This window comes from Aulonocara sp. 'chitande type north' Nkhata Bay, linkage group LG13, assembly GCF_057382095.1.
Source record: "Aulonocara sp. 'chitande type north' Nkhata Bay isolate Kocher_YH1m ecotype deep benthic linkage group LG13, A_spYH_male_GT1.1, whole genome shotgun sequence".
NCBI lineage: Eukaryota > Metazoa > Chordata > Actinopteri > Cichliformes > Cichlidae > Aulonocara > Aulonocara sp. 'chitande type north' Nkhata Bay.
The window spans coordinates 6,866,375-6,880,588 of record NC_141356.1 but is presented as its reverse complement, the minus strand read 5'-3'; the positions used below and the strand labels follow the sequence as shown (position 1 = coordinate 6,880,588).

The 14,214-nt window shown below is 41.3% G+C and overlaps 1 protein-coding gene across 9 annotated transcripts in view; it reads left to right on the top strand.

Moving 5' to 3' along the window:
• cpeb3 (cytoplasmic polyadenylation element binding protein 3) overlaps positions 1 to 14,214 on the top strand; it is a 38,899-nt gene that overhangs the window by 13,485 nt on the left and 11,200 nt on the right. For 6 of the 9 annotated variants that reach the window (XM_086258417.1, XM_086258414.1, XM_086258411.1 and 3 more), the window contains 4 exons: positions 5,874 to 5,930; positions 9,165 to 9,188; positions 10,562 to 10,729; positions 12,263 to 12,352. In XM_086258417.1, coding sequence (XP_086114543.1) covers positions 5,874 to 5,930; positions 9,165 to 9,188; positions 10,562 to 10,729; positions 12,263 to 12,352 — 339 coding nt within the window. The remainder of the gene's footprint in view (positions 1 to 5,873; positions 5,931 to 9,164; positions 9,189 to 10,561; positions 10,730 to 12,262; positions 12,353 to 14,214) is intronic. The other 3 variants (XM_086258415.1, XM_086258413.1, XM_086258419.1) reach the window with 2 other exon arrangements.

Sequence of the window (14,214 nt, the reverse complement as noted above, 5' to 3'; positions counted from 1 at the left end):
CAGCTGAAAGCCACCAGTCAAAACAAATTAACCCAGTAGGCTCAGTTTTGCATTCCCAACCGAATGGGTACCGCCCACATCAATCCCATCAAAGACATTTCTCACATAGTTCTCATTGTGCCTGGAATAGCTGTTTTTCCTTGAGTGTTTTATGAGTCCCTGCGCCTTCTTCTCTTTCTTAAGAAGAAAAAGTACTCAGTATTGTGATGTGTGAATCAGTGAGGTGTGAGGTGACCTCATCCACACACCCTTTAAAGACAGGGGTGGGACCACCTCATTTTGTTTCTTCTGAGCTCTTGTTTTGAGACGTTTCTGCTTCAAAGACACGCTCCATTACAGTCAATGTTTTAAACTTTCTAAAAGCTCTTTACTCCTGGTTGAGGGGAGCAGGGCCACAGGGACATCTGAACAAACGAACCCTTTTTGCAGACACACACACACACACACACACACACATGTGCTGGAAAAACACCACCACTCTGACAACAACCACTACCTCTGCTGCCAGTGGTAGCATTTGATGCACACATGCACACACACGTGCATGCACACACGAAGGAAACACACTTTCAAATTCTTGCTGACATGTAAATCAGCTCTGGCATTCCATGCAAAGCACTCTCACCTCATATACTCTTCTGTTGAGCTGTCACTTATTCCTGTCTATGGATCAGACAGCTCAAGAGGTGTGATGGTGTGACTGCAGCCACTCCTTAAAAACACACACAGACACACACTTCTAGATGTTGTCACTAATGAGTTGAGGTGCTCGAAAGTCCTTATAACCCTCGTGGAAGCGCTGTGTAGATCCCACCCCACCCACAATGTGTCTCTCCTAATGCACACGCACACACATTGCCTCAGCTGGTCTGAATCACACGATCTTGCATCAGTTACAATTTGCATCAGTTTCAGTGTGTGAGAGCAGCCTTTAGAAGACTGGAAGTAGTTTATTTTCATAACGAGGTACTATTTCAGTTGTGTATTTAAAGGGTTTGTTCAGCATTTGCTAAATGTGCTGGCTTTATTCACCTCTGAGACTTCAATAAGAAGATAGGCTCTGCTATCGAAACAGCTGCTGTAGTTTGCTCTAGTTTATCATTAGGGTTACAAATCTATCACCTTATGACGGGGGAGAACTGTTCAGAATCCCAAATTTGTGGTGTTTCTATAGTTTTGAAGAGTTTAAAAAAAAAAATACTTATATTTATGAAAACATAAAACCGTGCTTTCTGATTTCTCAAAAACAACCCTCAAAAAAGCCCCTGACCTCTGCCCTGGTACAAAAAACTGAAGAGGGCCATCTCTGAAAGGTCAGTTTCTGAGGTTTGTTGAGTTTTTTTGATTTAATAAATGGTAGCGAACATAACTTAGATGTATCTTTAGGTGCTTGAAGTTAGACTAAACTGCGTTCAAAGGAAAGATCCCTATGGGGGCATGCATTACAAGCAAACACAGACAGTGACTGTGGGGTGGGTGGGGGTAAAAGTATCACATTGTTGGTTTAGCATTATTTCCACAGAGTTTAAGATAAGCTAGCTCTGGGATTATGCTACATTACAGCTACGATTTTTGCCAATAACTATAAGGTCCTGGGTGAATGTGATTTCACTGCTTAAGGTTAACTCTGATGCCCCTAATAGTTTGGTTTTCTTCATCCTCGGAAGGCTAATGCTATCGATACCACAATTAATTTAAAAAAATTGCTTTTGCATTGTTGTAGGCATTTAAAGCATCGTGTCTAAGCCCAGTCTTGCAGTTGCAATAGCTGTAAAGAGCATAGACCATAAGGTTGTTCATGCATACCGATAAAATGATAAGATTAGTCAGTTTTTGTGTTTGTGTTCTTGTTTTGTTTGAACTCTATTGAATAGCCGATACAATGTACGTTCTGGGTCCATTTCGGCACTCTTTGTTGCCATATCCTGAACAGATCCCCCTTATTATACATGTGTAGTGTGGCTTGGAATAGAAGAGACAGGAGATCAATCACTACCCCTGTAGTTAGTCGCTTACATTAGTTATAGGGAGAGGAGGGTGATCCTGGGCTACGTTAGTAAGGTCCAGTCTGTGTCACCATTTTCACCCCTGATGAGTCTGGGCTTTGGAAACGTAAAAACTACCAGCTATATTATCAGGTAATTGTGATTTTGCATAGAGTGGGAGGTGGGGTTACGTGTTGCTACAGTATGTTTGGATGTTCTTAGACTATTTAAATGATCAGCTAATTTGCACATTTGAAATGTTTTCTTGAGCATTTGTCCTAAAGAAAAAACTAGTTTAGACTGCGAGCAGTTTGCCACTGAGGTTTTATAGACAGTTTTGTGTTTTAGTACTGTCTATGTTATGATGGTTGATTGATTATAAACCGGATAGTAAACAATCACTGGAACGATGTTCAGTCAACATCGCTGTGTCAACTTTAACTTCACTGAATCAACGTTGAACCCTAATGCTGGTCCTTCATTATTTTGGCACCATTTCGTTGAAATCTTGACTTAAGACTTAGTCAAGTGGAGAAAGTAATCGAGGGATAGCAAACACTAGTGCTGTTTGACTTTGTGGGCTGTGTAATGGAAAACACAAAGTGGAAACATAATACAAATGAGATGACTAACAATCTAATTGTGCACTTCTTCACTTAACTGAAGAAAAGCAGGAGACCCACCCACCCTTTCTCCTACTTTTCTTGAAAGCCTCTAAAGGTTGAGCCTAAATGTTGGACTTTGTTTCCTATATAAGGGGAAAATTTACTTTGAAGGACCCCAGGAAAGATAAAAGTTTGTTCTTACTTAATATCACACTGGTATGAAACCGTCATGTATGAGAATCTTCCTTTGGTTTGGGTTCGGAGGTAGGGGTTGAACCAAATTAACCCAAGGTTAAAGGACTTTGCTTTGTTGGGCAACTGTTTGTTCTGACCCCTTAAACTTTCAACCCTTCGTAACACACCAGATGATTTCAACTTAAAAGGCACAACCCTGTACTTTAAACAGACAGTGGTGACTCTATAGAGATAAGATGATGTATTTATTGGTTGTGTTAAAGGTTAGATCACACCTTGCTTCCAATAAATTGCACTGTCAGAGTGTTATGTTTTGTTGTGGTGGAAAATTCATGACTCCAGCAAGCATGACTGAGCTAATCCTGCCTAGGCAACAAAACAAGCCTGGGCTTGTTTAGTTTATTAAAATCATGGTTTGCCCAGATCTCACAAACTATGAAATGGTGTTGAAAGCTTTAATTCCTCAGACAAGTAGAGCATCATAGTTAACTGGATTCTGGAAATCCTCTGTTATTGCTGGAAAGGTATATCATGGTTTTATGGCTATTAATTTTATGAGACATTAATGACAGTGGGGAGCAGTTTTGACTCACTGGGTTTAACCACTAGAAACACGTTCTCACCATTTTCTTTTTGAACATTATGGCGTGATAGTTAAAGGAACTTTGACCCTGTTGCAATCATCTTGTGGATTGTTAGTGTCAGCTCGAGCTGGTGTGAAGGGGAAGAAGTAGGTTATTCTGACAGAGACACAAAATAACTCTGACTAGGTTTTCTAAGAAAAACATCCACTCCTCTCGTCTTTTGAGTCATCTGTTAAGTCAATGCATTTTTTCCCCTTTTCCCCCAAAGTGTTTTACTCCCTTTTTAGTACTGGTAATTGTATTTTTTTGGCATTAGTCAGCAAGAAGTGTAGATTTGGGGCACCCTCCTGCTAAGTAAATGTCTTGGCAACTGGGGGAAAAACATATCGCTTACACACAGTTAAAAATGTGCTATAAGGTAGACGAACAAGCAAAACATTAGCAAAGCAGTTGACATGTGAGACATGTGGTGATGAGCCACGTGGACTCTAGTGAAAACTTGCAGAACAGGATTCTTGTAGTTTCAGCAATGATAGCTGTTACTTTACTGTTAACCAAAATTTTCTAGGTTTCTCACCGACTTTAAACACGATGGCTCTGCTTAGACAGAGATGCCATATACTAAATTGATGCCAACTTGCTTTTTGATGATCTATCCACAGCCCACTCTTTATCCATTTCTACCTAAGTGGTCGATGTGAGGTAATTTTCCATTTTGCGGATCAGGTCAGGCGAGGGAATTGGAGGTGCTTTTGGAGCCGTGCCTAATGTAGTGGATCTCTCCCAAGCGGCTGGGAGAGACGGATCGAGAATAGCTCTCTGTGAGGAAATGTCACCAGAACAGCAGTGGCAGCAGCAGCAACTCAGGGGCCCCTCTGGCCCTGCCACTCTTCTCCTAGGGGAAACAGATGGCACCTGCCCAGAGTTATTTTAAGGCTTCAGAAGGGTAACTGTACCCCCATGTCACCCAAAATGACTAATCTCGGCAGAAAGGCAAGAGCCCTCAGGACCTGTTGCAACATTTGCCCTCCAATCAGCAACATTTTATTGTTTCTGTATTCTGTGTGTGTGTGTGTGTGCGCGCGCTCTAGTCTCCAGTATCTAGTGTGTATTTTTTGATCTTCTTGGCAGTATTACTAGGTTAAAGTGCATGGCCTGCTAGAAAGTAGAACTGGATCCTCTCAAGCACACTTTAGTCAGCGAGACATTTGGGTTTAAACCCTGTAATTTGGTCGAAGAACTAACAAATAGACCACCCACACGTTTACCGATACATGATTCTGTGCAGCTATCCCTTGGGGCTGTTGAACTTTGATGACAGCCTGACTTGACTGTGGGTAGGGAGATAGAGAACGTAGTGGATGAACTTTGTCAAGAGTTGGAAAACAAAAACACCCCCCACTGTAGGGACACATACTAGTTTTTTTTAGTGTTTACCTCTTCATGATCATTGGTTACTGACACTTGAATGTGAATGCACTGGCTTTGTTTGTCTCCAAGCTCCTAATGTCTGCTGGATTCTGACTGGGTTTGAGGAGTTTGGAAATGCACATCTGTGAAGCTACAGGGTGGCCTCCCCCTTATCCTTCCCTCCAGCCTGCCTCTCTGGTTTTCAACCAGGTCTATCTGCGTCTTCCACTCTTCTTCACGAGCCAGGAAAAGTCCCCCCTCGCTGTCCCCAGTATCTGTCTTTTGTGGGCACATTTTGAAGCGTTTAAGAGACTGGCTATGGTGTAAGCAAGTCAAAGTTCACTTAACCTATAGGGACATAGTTGTTCCCTCCAACCCCAGCACTTTGCAAATTGTCGCTGAAGTGACTGAAATAACACTTTGCATAGGTGAACAATAAAGGACCAAAAGGGTATTTTCTTAATATTAATGTGTGAAATGTAAGTTTGTGAATATGTTGCTTTATTTTTCCCTTTTTCTTTAGTTGTTGCTAAAATATAGAGCTGATATTTTTGAGTTTCTGTGGCTGTCACTGTGAATGACATTGGCTGTAAGGTAACATTTTATTATTTAAAATGGGTAGGTTCTTTAGGTAGTGCATTTTGTCGTTTGTTTTTTGTACAAGAAGGACGATAACCAGGAAGTCTTTCATTTAGACACCTTACTTCCAAGAAAGCAAAGATAGATGGTTCTTGTAACATGCGCACACTGTAACCATAGCAGCTTTGATGAATTCTTAGCCTTGTAGCTGGTTTTGTTTGCTCGAGCATGTGTGCATATGAGATATGTGACAACAAAAGGATGTGTGTCTCAACCTCGTTTTCCCGCATCTGTTGTCTGTGTTTGTCTTTTATGCCATTCTACCAAGTTGTGTAAATGTGTCTGCTGTTTGTGTCATGCTCATCCTGGCTGGCATTTTCCCATTGCACACAGTACAGTGGAAGATCAAAATGAATGTCTGTCGACAGGCTGACTTTTTATCAGAAAATTCCACGTTTTCCCTTCTTTGTAAAAAGCGTGCTTTTTTTTTTTCTTTTTTTTTTTTTCTTTGGCAGGACGTATGGGCCTCAACTTTCATCATCCTGGGGCGGACCACATAATGTCATTGAACAGTAAGTCACATTTTCATTGTAGGGGCTGATCATTATTGCTCAAGATAAATGTCACCATTGCTTTTTTGTCCTCTGTGTTCAAAAATAACCAACAGTGGGAGGCACGCTGTTTGATACCTCCATGTTAAACATATGACCTCGCCACAGGGGCCACTGACAGTATGAGCTGGGTACACCTGCCCACCCTCTACGAAGCCCTGGATTCCCTGACACCATAAACCTAAGACAAACCTTTTAACACTGTAGGAAGTGCTATTTACTAACCACTCAAAACACATCCAAAAATACCCCGAAAGGCTAGATTCAGTGTCCCAACAGATGGCAGATGACCCAACAGTGACGGGAGATGAGACAGTGAGGAAAATCAACTCTTTATCTCATATGCAGCTACTTGAATACCACAGAATTTTTCAGCCGAGGTCTTTCCTTCTAAATGGTCTTTGTTTGATGGGATCTGGGATGAGATTTCCTGGATTATTAAAGATATATTTCTTTATCATTATCATTAGTATCTATTTTTTTTTTTCCATTTTTGGGTACAAACCTCAGTAAAAAAAAATAAAAATACAGGATCTCTCTCATGACTGGTAATCAGAACAAATCCGAGAAGCCTTGGTTTCCTCTCTGGATATTTTCAGTCAGCCTACAGGGTGCAGAAATGGGCAAAGGCAGAAGGAAATTTCTCAGCTAAGCAGTTTTTACTGTCGCATCTTGACAACGCCGATGCTCCTTCCCCATTTTCTTCTTTTCATCATCTCTATTCTCGGAGAACATGCCTCGGTTTGATGTTAAACTGTTGTGTCATGGGATAACGCTCAGGCGAGCACAGATCTGTCCATATCTTCCTCGTCTGTCAGCTGACTCCGCAGCCTGTGATCGGTGTAGACAGGGGAAGCTTTGGTTTCAACTTTGAGAGTTTCACTCTGTGTTTCTCCTTCATTTCATCCCATTAGCTTTGAGGCTTCAGGCTGTAAAAACCTGCAAGGGTTCTGCTTTCTGCAGATGGCGTTGGAACTTGAAGTGAAAAACAAAAGATGGGAAAGTGATGACTGTAGGTCCTCCTTCCGGATTTATTGGTGTTGTTCACTTGACAGCTTAGCAGAAGTGTCTCTGAGGCTTTTGAAGCAGAGTAGAGAAGGACGCATCAAACTCATCATGCCCAGAGGAAACAAAGAGTTTCCTGTCAAGCATTTGCTCTCTCTCTCTCAGATACCACACATTTTGAAGTTTGTACGTATTCTTAACCCCTCACTCTTCTCCTTCCTCCTCTCCCTCCTTGGCTGTATTCTCTCTCAGAGAGGCATCTGACGGTTTCCCAGCACAACGTTTTTTTCATTTTGCCCTGGTTGCTAGGTGACTTTGTTTCTGCCAAGGCCAGACGGTGAGAGGGCAAAGCTGTAGAGACACTGCCCAGGTTTTTTGGATTGGTGAGCCAGATCTTTTCTTAATGAAAACATAGCGAGGAAGAAGAGGCTCAGAGACAATATATACTCCCTGAGAGGAGCCAGAGGGGCAAGTCGCATAATGGGGCTCTCACAATGCAAAGGCCCATATTGGTTTTTGAGGTCTGCTTTGTGACTGATGAGTTTAGAGGGGCAGGAGGGTGTCCTGCTGTTTGTTGGCATTTGCACCGCATTTTGCCTACTTTGTGCTTTGTGGCTTCAGTTTGGATCACAGCGAGATTGAAAGCTAAATTGTTTGTGGGAACTTTTCAGAGATTAAGTCCTGAAATGATATTTTTTTTCTTGCATTCAAAACTTATGAAGCATATGAAGCATGAAAGTTAATTTTTGGCCTCAGATACAGTATTATAAGTCAGTGGCTCTCCTCCCTTAGATCTACTCGGTAGCTTTATTGTCACTGTGTCTCAGCATCTTTATCTTCAGTATGGCCAGTATGTAAACTACAGACTTGTATGGTGAATGAAAATCAAACACAGCAGGTTGTAGACTTAGAAGCAACACTGTTAAGTGGCATTTATACCAATGCCAAAATTTTTTCACATTTTCAAATGTCTGACAACATATAATAGAAAATGCTACAAATGTCTACAAACTCAACCACAGAACACACGTAAAGACAACGACTGTTTCATTAAAAGTTAGTTAGTTCCACATTTAATAGGTTTGGTTGATGGAGACATTATCACATGACCTCTGATCAGTAAAGAATTTTAAAATGGTTAGAAGTAGGACAGAAGATGCCAATTTTGTTACAGTCTTGGTGTTTTAAAACTCTATGTGACGAACGACGGGTGGCTGTCAAATCAAAGACTGAAAACACTCACAGGCTGACCATTTGTGATTGACATTAGTGAGTGAACATATCCTGAATACCCCTCCCTTCTGACTCTAATAATGAATTTATTCTTAATTCAGTTTGTTAAAGGCTAAACGTGAGCAAATTCTGTTAATATCCTCCATTATCTATATTTTTACAGCTTATCATTTCATGGCAGTAAAATGAGCAGTAAAATGTAAAAAAACAATAACTGAGGTCAGTTTAAAAGCTGGCGCACGTGTCTAGCTGGGGATCTAGCTGATCACAGTGCTGTACTTTGGCCTCTGTATATTTGGATCAATTGAGCTGTGACATCACAGCCTGCTTTCCACTGCTCCCGTCTGCATGCCATCCTTTTCAGAACCCCAACGCTGCCGACCTCGTCCGTACACTCTTCTTATCCTGTGGGAAGTTTCCACTTGGACCTGGTCTGCAAGCCCAGACCTAAGAACACCTTTTAATATTTTACCAAGGCCATGATAATGACTAACCTGCTTTACCTGCTGTTCTGCATGCACTCCACTTTATGGCCTCATTTGTGAATATTCACAGAAGATTAGGACGGACTCACGCCACTGCGGGTTTATTAAGCCAAGATTACAATCGCCAGCTCTGGGGCGTTGCATTATGCTGTCGGGTATCTCGGTCATTTCCGTAGCCAAACCTCACCTATCGCCTTCCCTGCCTGCCATGCAGTATCTGTCTGTTGCAAAGGCAGGTGCAGCAGGTTTACTGAAGGCTGGTGCCAGGCTGTAATAATCACTCCCGTCCCATTGCTGAAGCTTAGGTGTGGCCATCTGTGGTTTCACTGTTGCCTTAGAGATGTTCCTAGTTTTTTTTTCCTTCTTCTTTTACAATACCCATGTCTCTATATCTCTTTCCTATCCTTGTTCCTGCCCCAACCCTCTGTCTCTCCTTGTGTTTCTCCCCTTCCCCCACTGTGCTGACAAGCAGCCCGGAGCTATGGCCGAAGAAGAGGTAACGTGTGGCATTTTCTCTGGGGGTTCTGCTTGCCATGTCGGCCGTGTTCTTTCTCCGAGGCTGAGGGGGGTCTTAGTGTGGTGTCACTATCTGCTTTTCACCTGTGCTGTGATGGAATGAAATCATATTAATTTCAACACAGTGTTTTCCATGTTGTGCATTTAATTAGGAAGGGGTGCAGGGGTCCATCAAATCTCTCTGTATGACTCTTATTTTGCTTGATGGTGAGAGGAAAAAAAAAATCTATCCGACAATTTTCTTTTCTCTCTCTATTCTGAGTCAGATTTCCATCTTTAATATTTACGATATGATCTGTAGTGAAATTATTGGTGTTGTATGCAAATGCATTCAAATCTTAAAAGAAAAGTATCAGCAGTTTTTGCTTTGGTATCATTCAAATCAAACAATCTTCCAGCATGTTTGGCTGAAGTGCTTCCAAAATCGATTTTAAGGGTTTCCTTACAGAGTACACTGACTCAGAAGTAACCCAATCATCGTGATGGCAAAGATGGGTGCTTTCAGCAGGGTTCATTTCTGATTTGATGTGCATTTTAACCAATTCTGTCTTTCTTCTAGAGTAAAAAGGAAAGCTACTGTGTGACATTTGTAAGGTCACTGCAGCACAGGGCTTGGGGATTATAGGTTATAGCATTAGCATGGTGAAGCCAGTGACATGCAGTGAATCATGCCTGAATAAAATTGCTTTGTAATTGTTCCCTAAGTACAGACATGGACGCAAATAAAGGTCTGATAATGCGCTGCGAACGGTTCTCCTGAATGCCACAATTTAAAACAATACTCTAAAGTAATGCACCAGTTCCAGCTCCACCTATTCTCATTATCAGCCGTGCAGTGTGGTGTCTGAACGCTAGCAAACCTGATTGTAATAATGATTAGCATAACATTGTGACAACATGATTTGGAAACTGTTTCCAAAAGTATGTGGACACACAGACATTATAACCATATGGTGATGTTGAAGACCATTAGCATGGTTGTCCATATATGTCTGCCTAAATTCTCCAAAAAGCTACAATTAGCCTTTTAGGTAACACTACAGCAGAATCTGAGACTTTTGCAGAATTTCTGATAGTTCAGATATAAATCTGCATGTTTATATAACGTCTTTATCACATAAGAGTCAGAGTGGACGTAATAAGAGGTGGAAGAAAACTGCCCGGCAGACAGAGCTTATAGTCAGAATTATGGTGGTAATCTCCAATATTAAAATTGCTGCTGCTACTACAAACCACATCTCTCACATCCTCCCTCTGTTTTTTCGTATTTAACACTCTCTCTTACGTTTCCATCTTCCTGTGTTTTCCCCCGTCCGTCTTCCTGGTGTCCTTCTTCTCTTCCTCTTCTCCCAGGTCGTTCCTGTCTTTTTCCCTATGAAGATGGCTTTCTTGACGACGGCCATGGTGATCCCTCCTTAACTCCAGGCCTGAACTCGCCAACCCGTGGTCAGAACGGAGAGAGGATGGAGCGCTACTCCAGGAAGGTCTTTGTTGGAGGCCTCCCTCCTGACATAGACGAAGGTAGAGGAAGAATTATTTTTCATTTATACATTTGGAGAAACACAATCCTTTAATGACAGGTTCTTTTTTTTTTTTTTTTTTTTTCTTTGTGTGTCAGCACCACTCTGTGATATATTAAAACTTCCAAGTTTCATAAACTGCAGACTGTGTTTTTGGCTGTTTGCCACTGAAAGTTAAACTGGCATATGCGAGTCGTACTTGAGGGCAATTTGACACTCCTTGTTGAGGATTATAATTTACACACCGCCAGTTTGAACTTCTACTATTAAAACTTTTACAATTTCTACAATTTGACACTGTCACACTTAACCATTCCCTAATCATAGCACATACCGAGAAATGCTCTTATTGTTTTGGTTTTTTATAAAAACATATAAAGTGCTCAGAAAATATTAAGCGAATGCCAGCAGTTTGTAAAACTAGTTTAGCAAAGAGACTAGAAAGACAATGAATTCAGCAAGGCTAACATTTGTCATTTGTTTTTAGTCTTTGTGCTAAGCTAAGCTAACTAGCTTCCAGTCATATCATCATATTTATTGTACACACACTCTTTCTATCAAGCTCCCTGTGAGAAAATGAATGAATGCATTTCCCGCAATGTATTATTTTATGGACCCGTAGAAAGTACCTGCTAAGTGTATGAATTTTAGCCCCTGTTCAGTAAAAATGCAGAATTAAATTTGCCGTATATTTAGACCCAATAAATCACTTTTTTTTTTTTTTTAGAAAAAAGGAAAAAAAAAGAAAAGGAATCTTACCAATTTATCAAAGTTGAAGTGAAAATATTGTTTCATGATCAAATGCTAAACATTAGTGAAGCTAGTTTAGCCTCTAGCATTTAACAGGTTTAGCATGAGTCTCACCACTTGGCAGCCATCTTGGTTAAAGGCTTTGGGCTTTTACCAAGAAAAACAGCAGGTGCACTTACCTTTATGTTTACCATAATAAAACCTAGATACCCTTGTCACCATCAGCCTCGGTTGTGCACATGCATCACTGCAACAAAACGACTAGTTATGTTTTGCAGTTCGGTTACAGATTGGCTCTATAGGGAAGAGGTGGGGGACACTGCAATCCTTATCATATTTGAGCTAATCTACTTTTGATTTTGATTTCATTTTTTTAGTCTCTTAGTCCCAAGTTTCTCTTTTAATGATGGTGATTTCTATGTTTTAACATCTATGACCTAACAACAACCTGTCATTAATTTGGGATATTTACTTATATGTATCCATTTTGTGTCTTTTTTTTTTTTCTTTCGTCTGTGTCCATATAGTGAACAAGCATATGTGCTACTGAGTTGTTGCACAATACTTTGCCCTAACCAGAATGAAAAATGCATGAGTTTCCAGTGCACACTGGATGTGCTCGGCTTCTGTTCCCGTTTAATGCAGTAGCGACTACTGCAGAAGGAATAGCGCAAAAAATAGAAAGCAGCTCTGCATACACTCCTTTACATACATTTTACATGAACAACCATGAGAGAATCTTTCAATTTCATGTTTCCTTCTTGTCTTTTCTTTATTTTCGCAGATGAAATCACCAACAGTTTCCGTCGCTATGGGCACCTGGTGGTAGACTGGCCCCACAAAGCTGAGAGCAAATCCTACTTCCCCCCTAAAGGTAATAGTAGGTTCTCATGCCATAATCTCTATTTTCCCATCAGACATCAAAGTGTAGACCAATAAATATCACCTCAGGTGCATCGCCATTTTGGAGTTTTGCAAAGATTCGTATTACGCAGAATCCACAGATCATGCTGGGCAACCTCAGAGGTGTTTGTTTATGTTAGCAACCACCTTTAGGCATCGCACAGAGAGACACATACAGCGTGTAATGACTCTATAACTGGCCACCAAGAGTTTTAACCCCAGAAGTGTTTGCTCGAGTGAGCACCTGAGGAGTGTGAAAGTTTTTCGCCTTTCTGCACAGGCTCTCGGGTGTCATTTTCTGGCAGCGGATCAGAGTCGCGCCTCCCTCCTCAAAGCCTCTACATCACTCCCTCTGGCCTGGGAGCTACAGTGTGTCATATTAGGGAAGCTATTAAAGACGCTCTGGAAATAACTGACATTCCATAGGCAGATGGTAATACACTGCATCTGGAGGACCTGCAAAAATCTCTGCCAATTTATCCCCCACTCCCATTTTTCAACATCCCCCTCTCTTTTTTAGCTTGGGAGGATTATTTTGAATAGGCTTGGGTCTACTAATATCCAAAACCACGGGGGGAAAAAATGCAGCATCCTTTTAGGGGAATGAATGAGCTTAGGATGCCGCCATGTAAGGGGAGGAGACATGTAGGACTGGGGATCTGTGTAGAATTCATCAGTAAGTAGAGGGAATTCATCTCTTGCTCTAATTTTAAACCACACTCCCAAAACTCAGAGAGAAACCGCTAAAATATTCTGTTTATATCACACTCTCTGTATTAACTGGCAGAGGGAGCTTGGACACATGCCTGGTGACAGAGATTTTAGCACTAATAGCTCCGGGCGTGAGAGTAAGAACACACACTTGTGTATGTGTGTGTGTGTGCATCTCGCTGTGCGACGAATGATTTACAAATGTGGGATTGGCGTCAAGAGGTCATCTGCCTTTTTCCCCGTGTTAAACGTCCTTCCAAGCTTGACCGAATGGAAGATGGCTGTCACTTTCCGCCTTGATTCACATTTAACTGCCGGGAGTATGTGACTACAGTTATGAAAGCGTTTTGGTTCAGGGATGACTCATATTGTGGCCGAGACTGAATTTAGGGGCTGGGTAATACTCTCTTGGTGCAAGGAGAGGGTTGGAGTAAGGACAAACATGAACTAGCTGTGCTCTTTGTTCCTATGCTGTAACGGGTCTATTATTGGCCTCTCTGTTTTTGATTTTAGAGTTTAATTTAATTTTTAGTTTCTTTGGTCACCAGAGAAAAAAAAACAAACGAACTGCATGTATAGAATCAAATCTGATCCAAAATGCTTAAAGAGTTTGAAATTACTTTGACTGCCATGTTATTCTCATGGCACTTTTATGGAGAAGGAATATTGTTGTAGTTACAGTGGATTCAAAGACTCACCGTATTTTTTGGACGATAAGGCGCACCGGATTATAAGGTGCATTAAGGGAAACAAAACTTGCTTCCTCCACTTCCGTACCATTGATTCATTAACGTTGAATTCTCTTGCAGCTGCTCTATTGCCATGTTGTTGCAGTATATTAATGACTAACCTCGTATTGTGGATGGATTATCTCAGTTGTTCTCGTAACTGAAGCTTGGTCCGTTTACAGCATCCTGCCATGCGATTGCATTTGTCCCTAACCATCGGGAACCCTCACGCTAACTTTTATCGCGTCGAAAAACGTTAGCATTCATCCTCTAGCTTCACTGTTTATGTTATGTCGCTAGCGATCACGTAGCACATCACTCTATACCAGCTAGCCCAACTTCAGTAACCCTACAAACGTCACTGCTGTTTAATTTTCTGTCTTTATTTATTTTG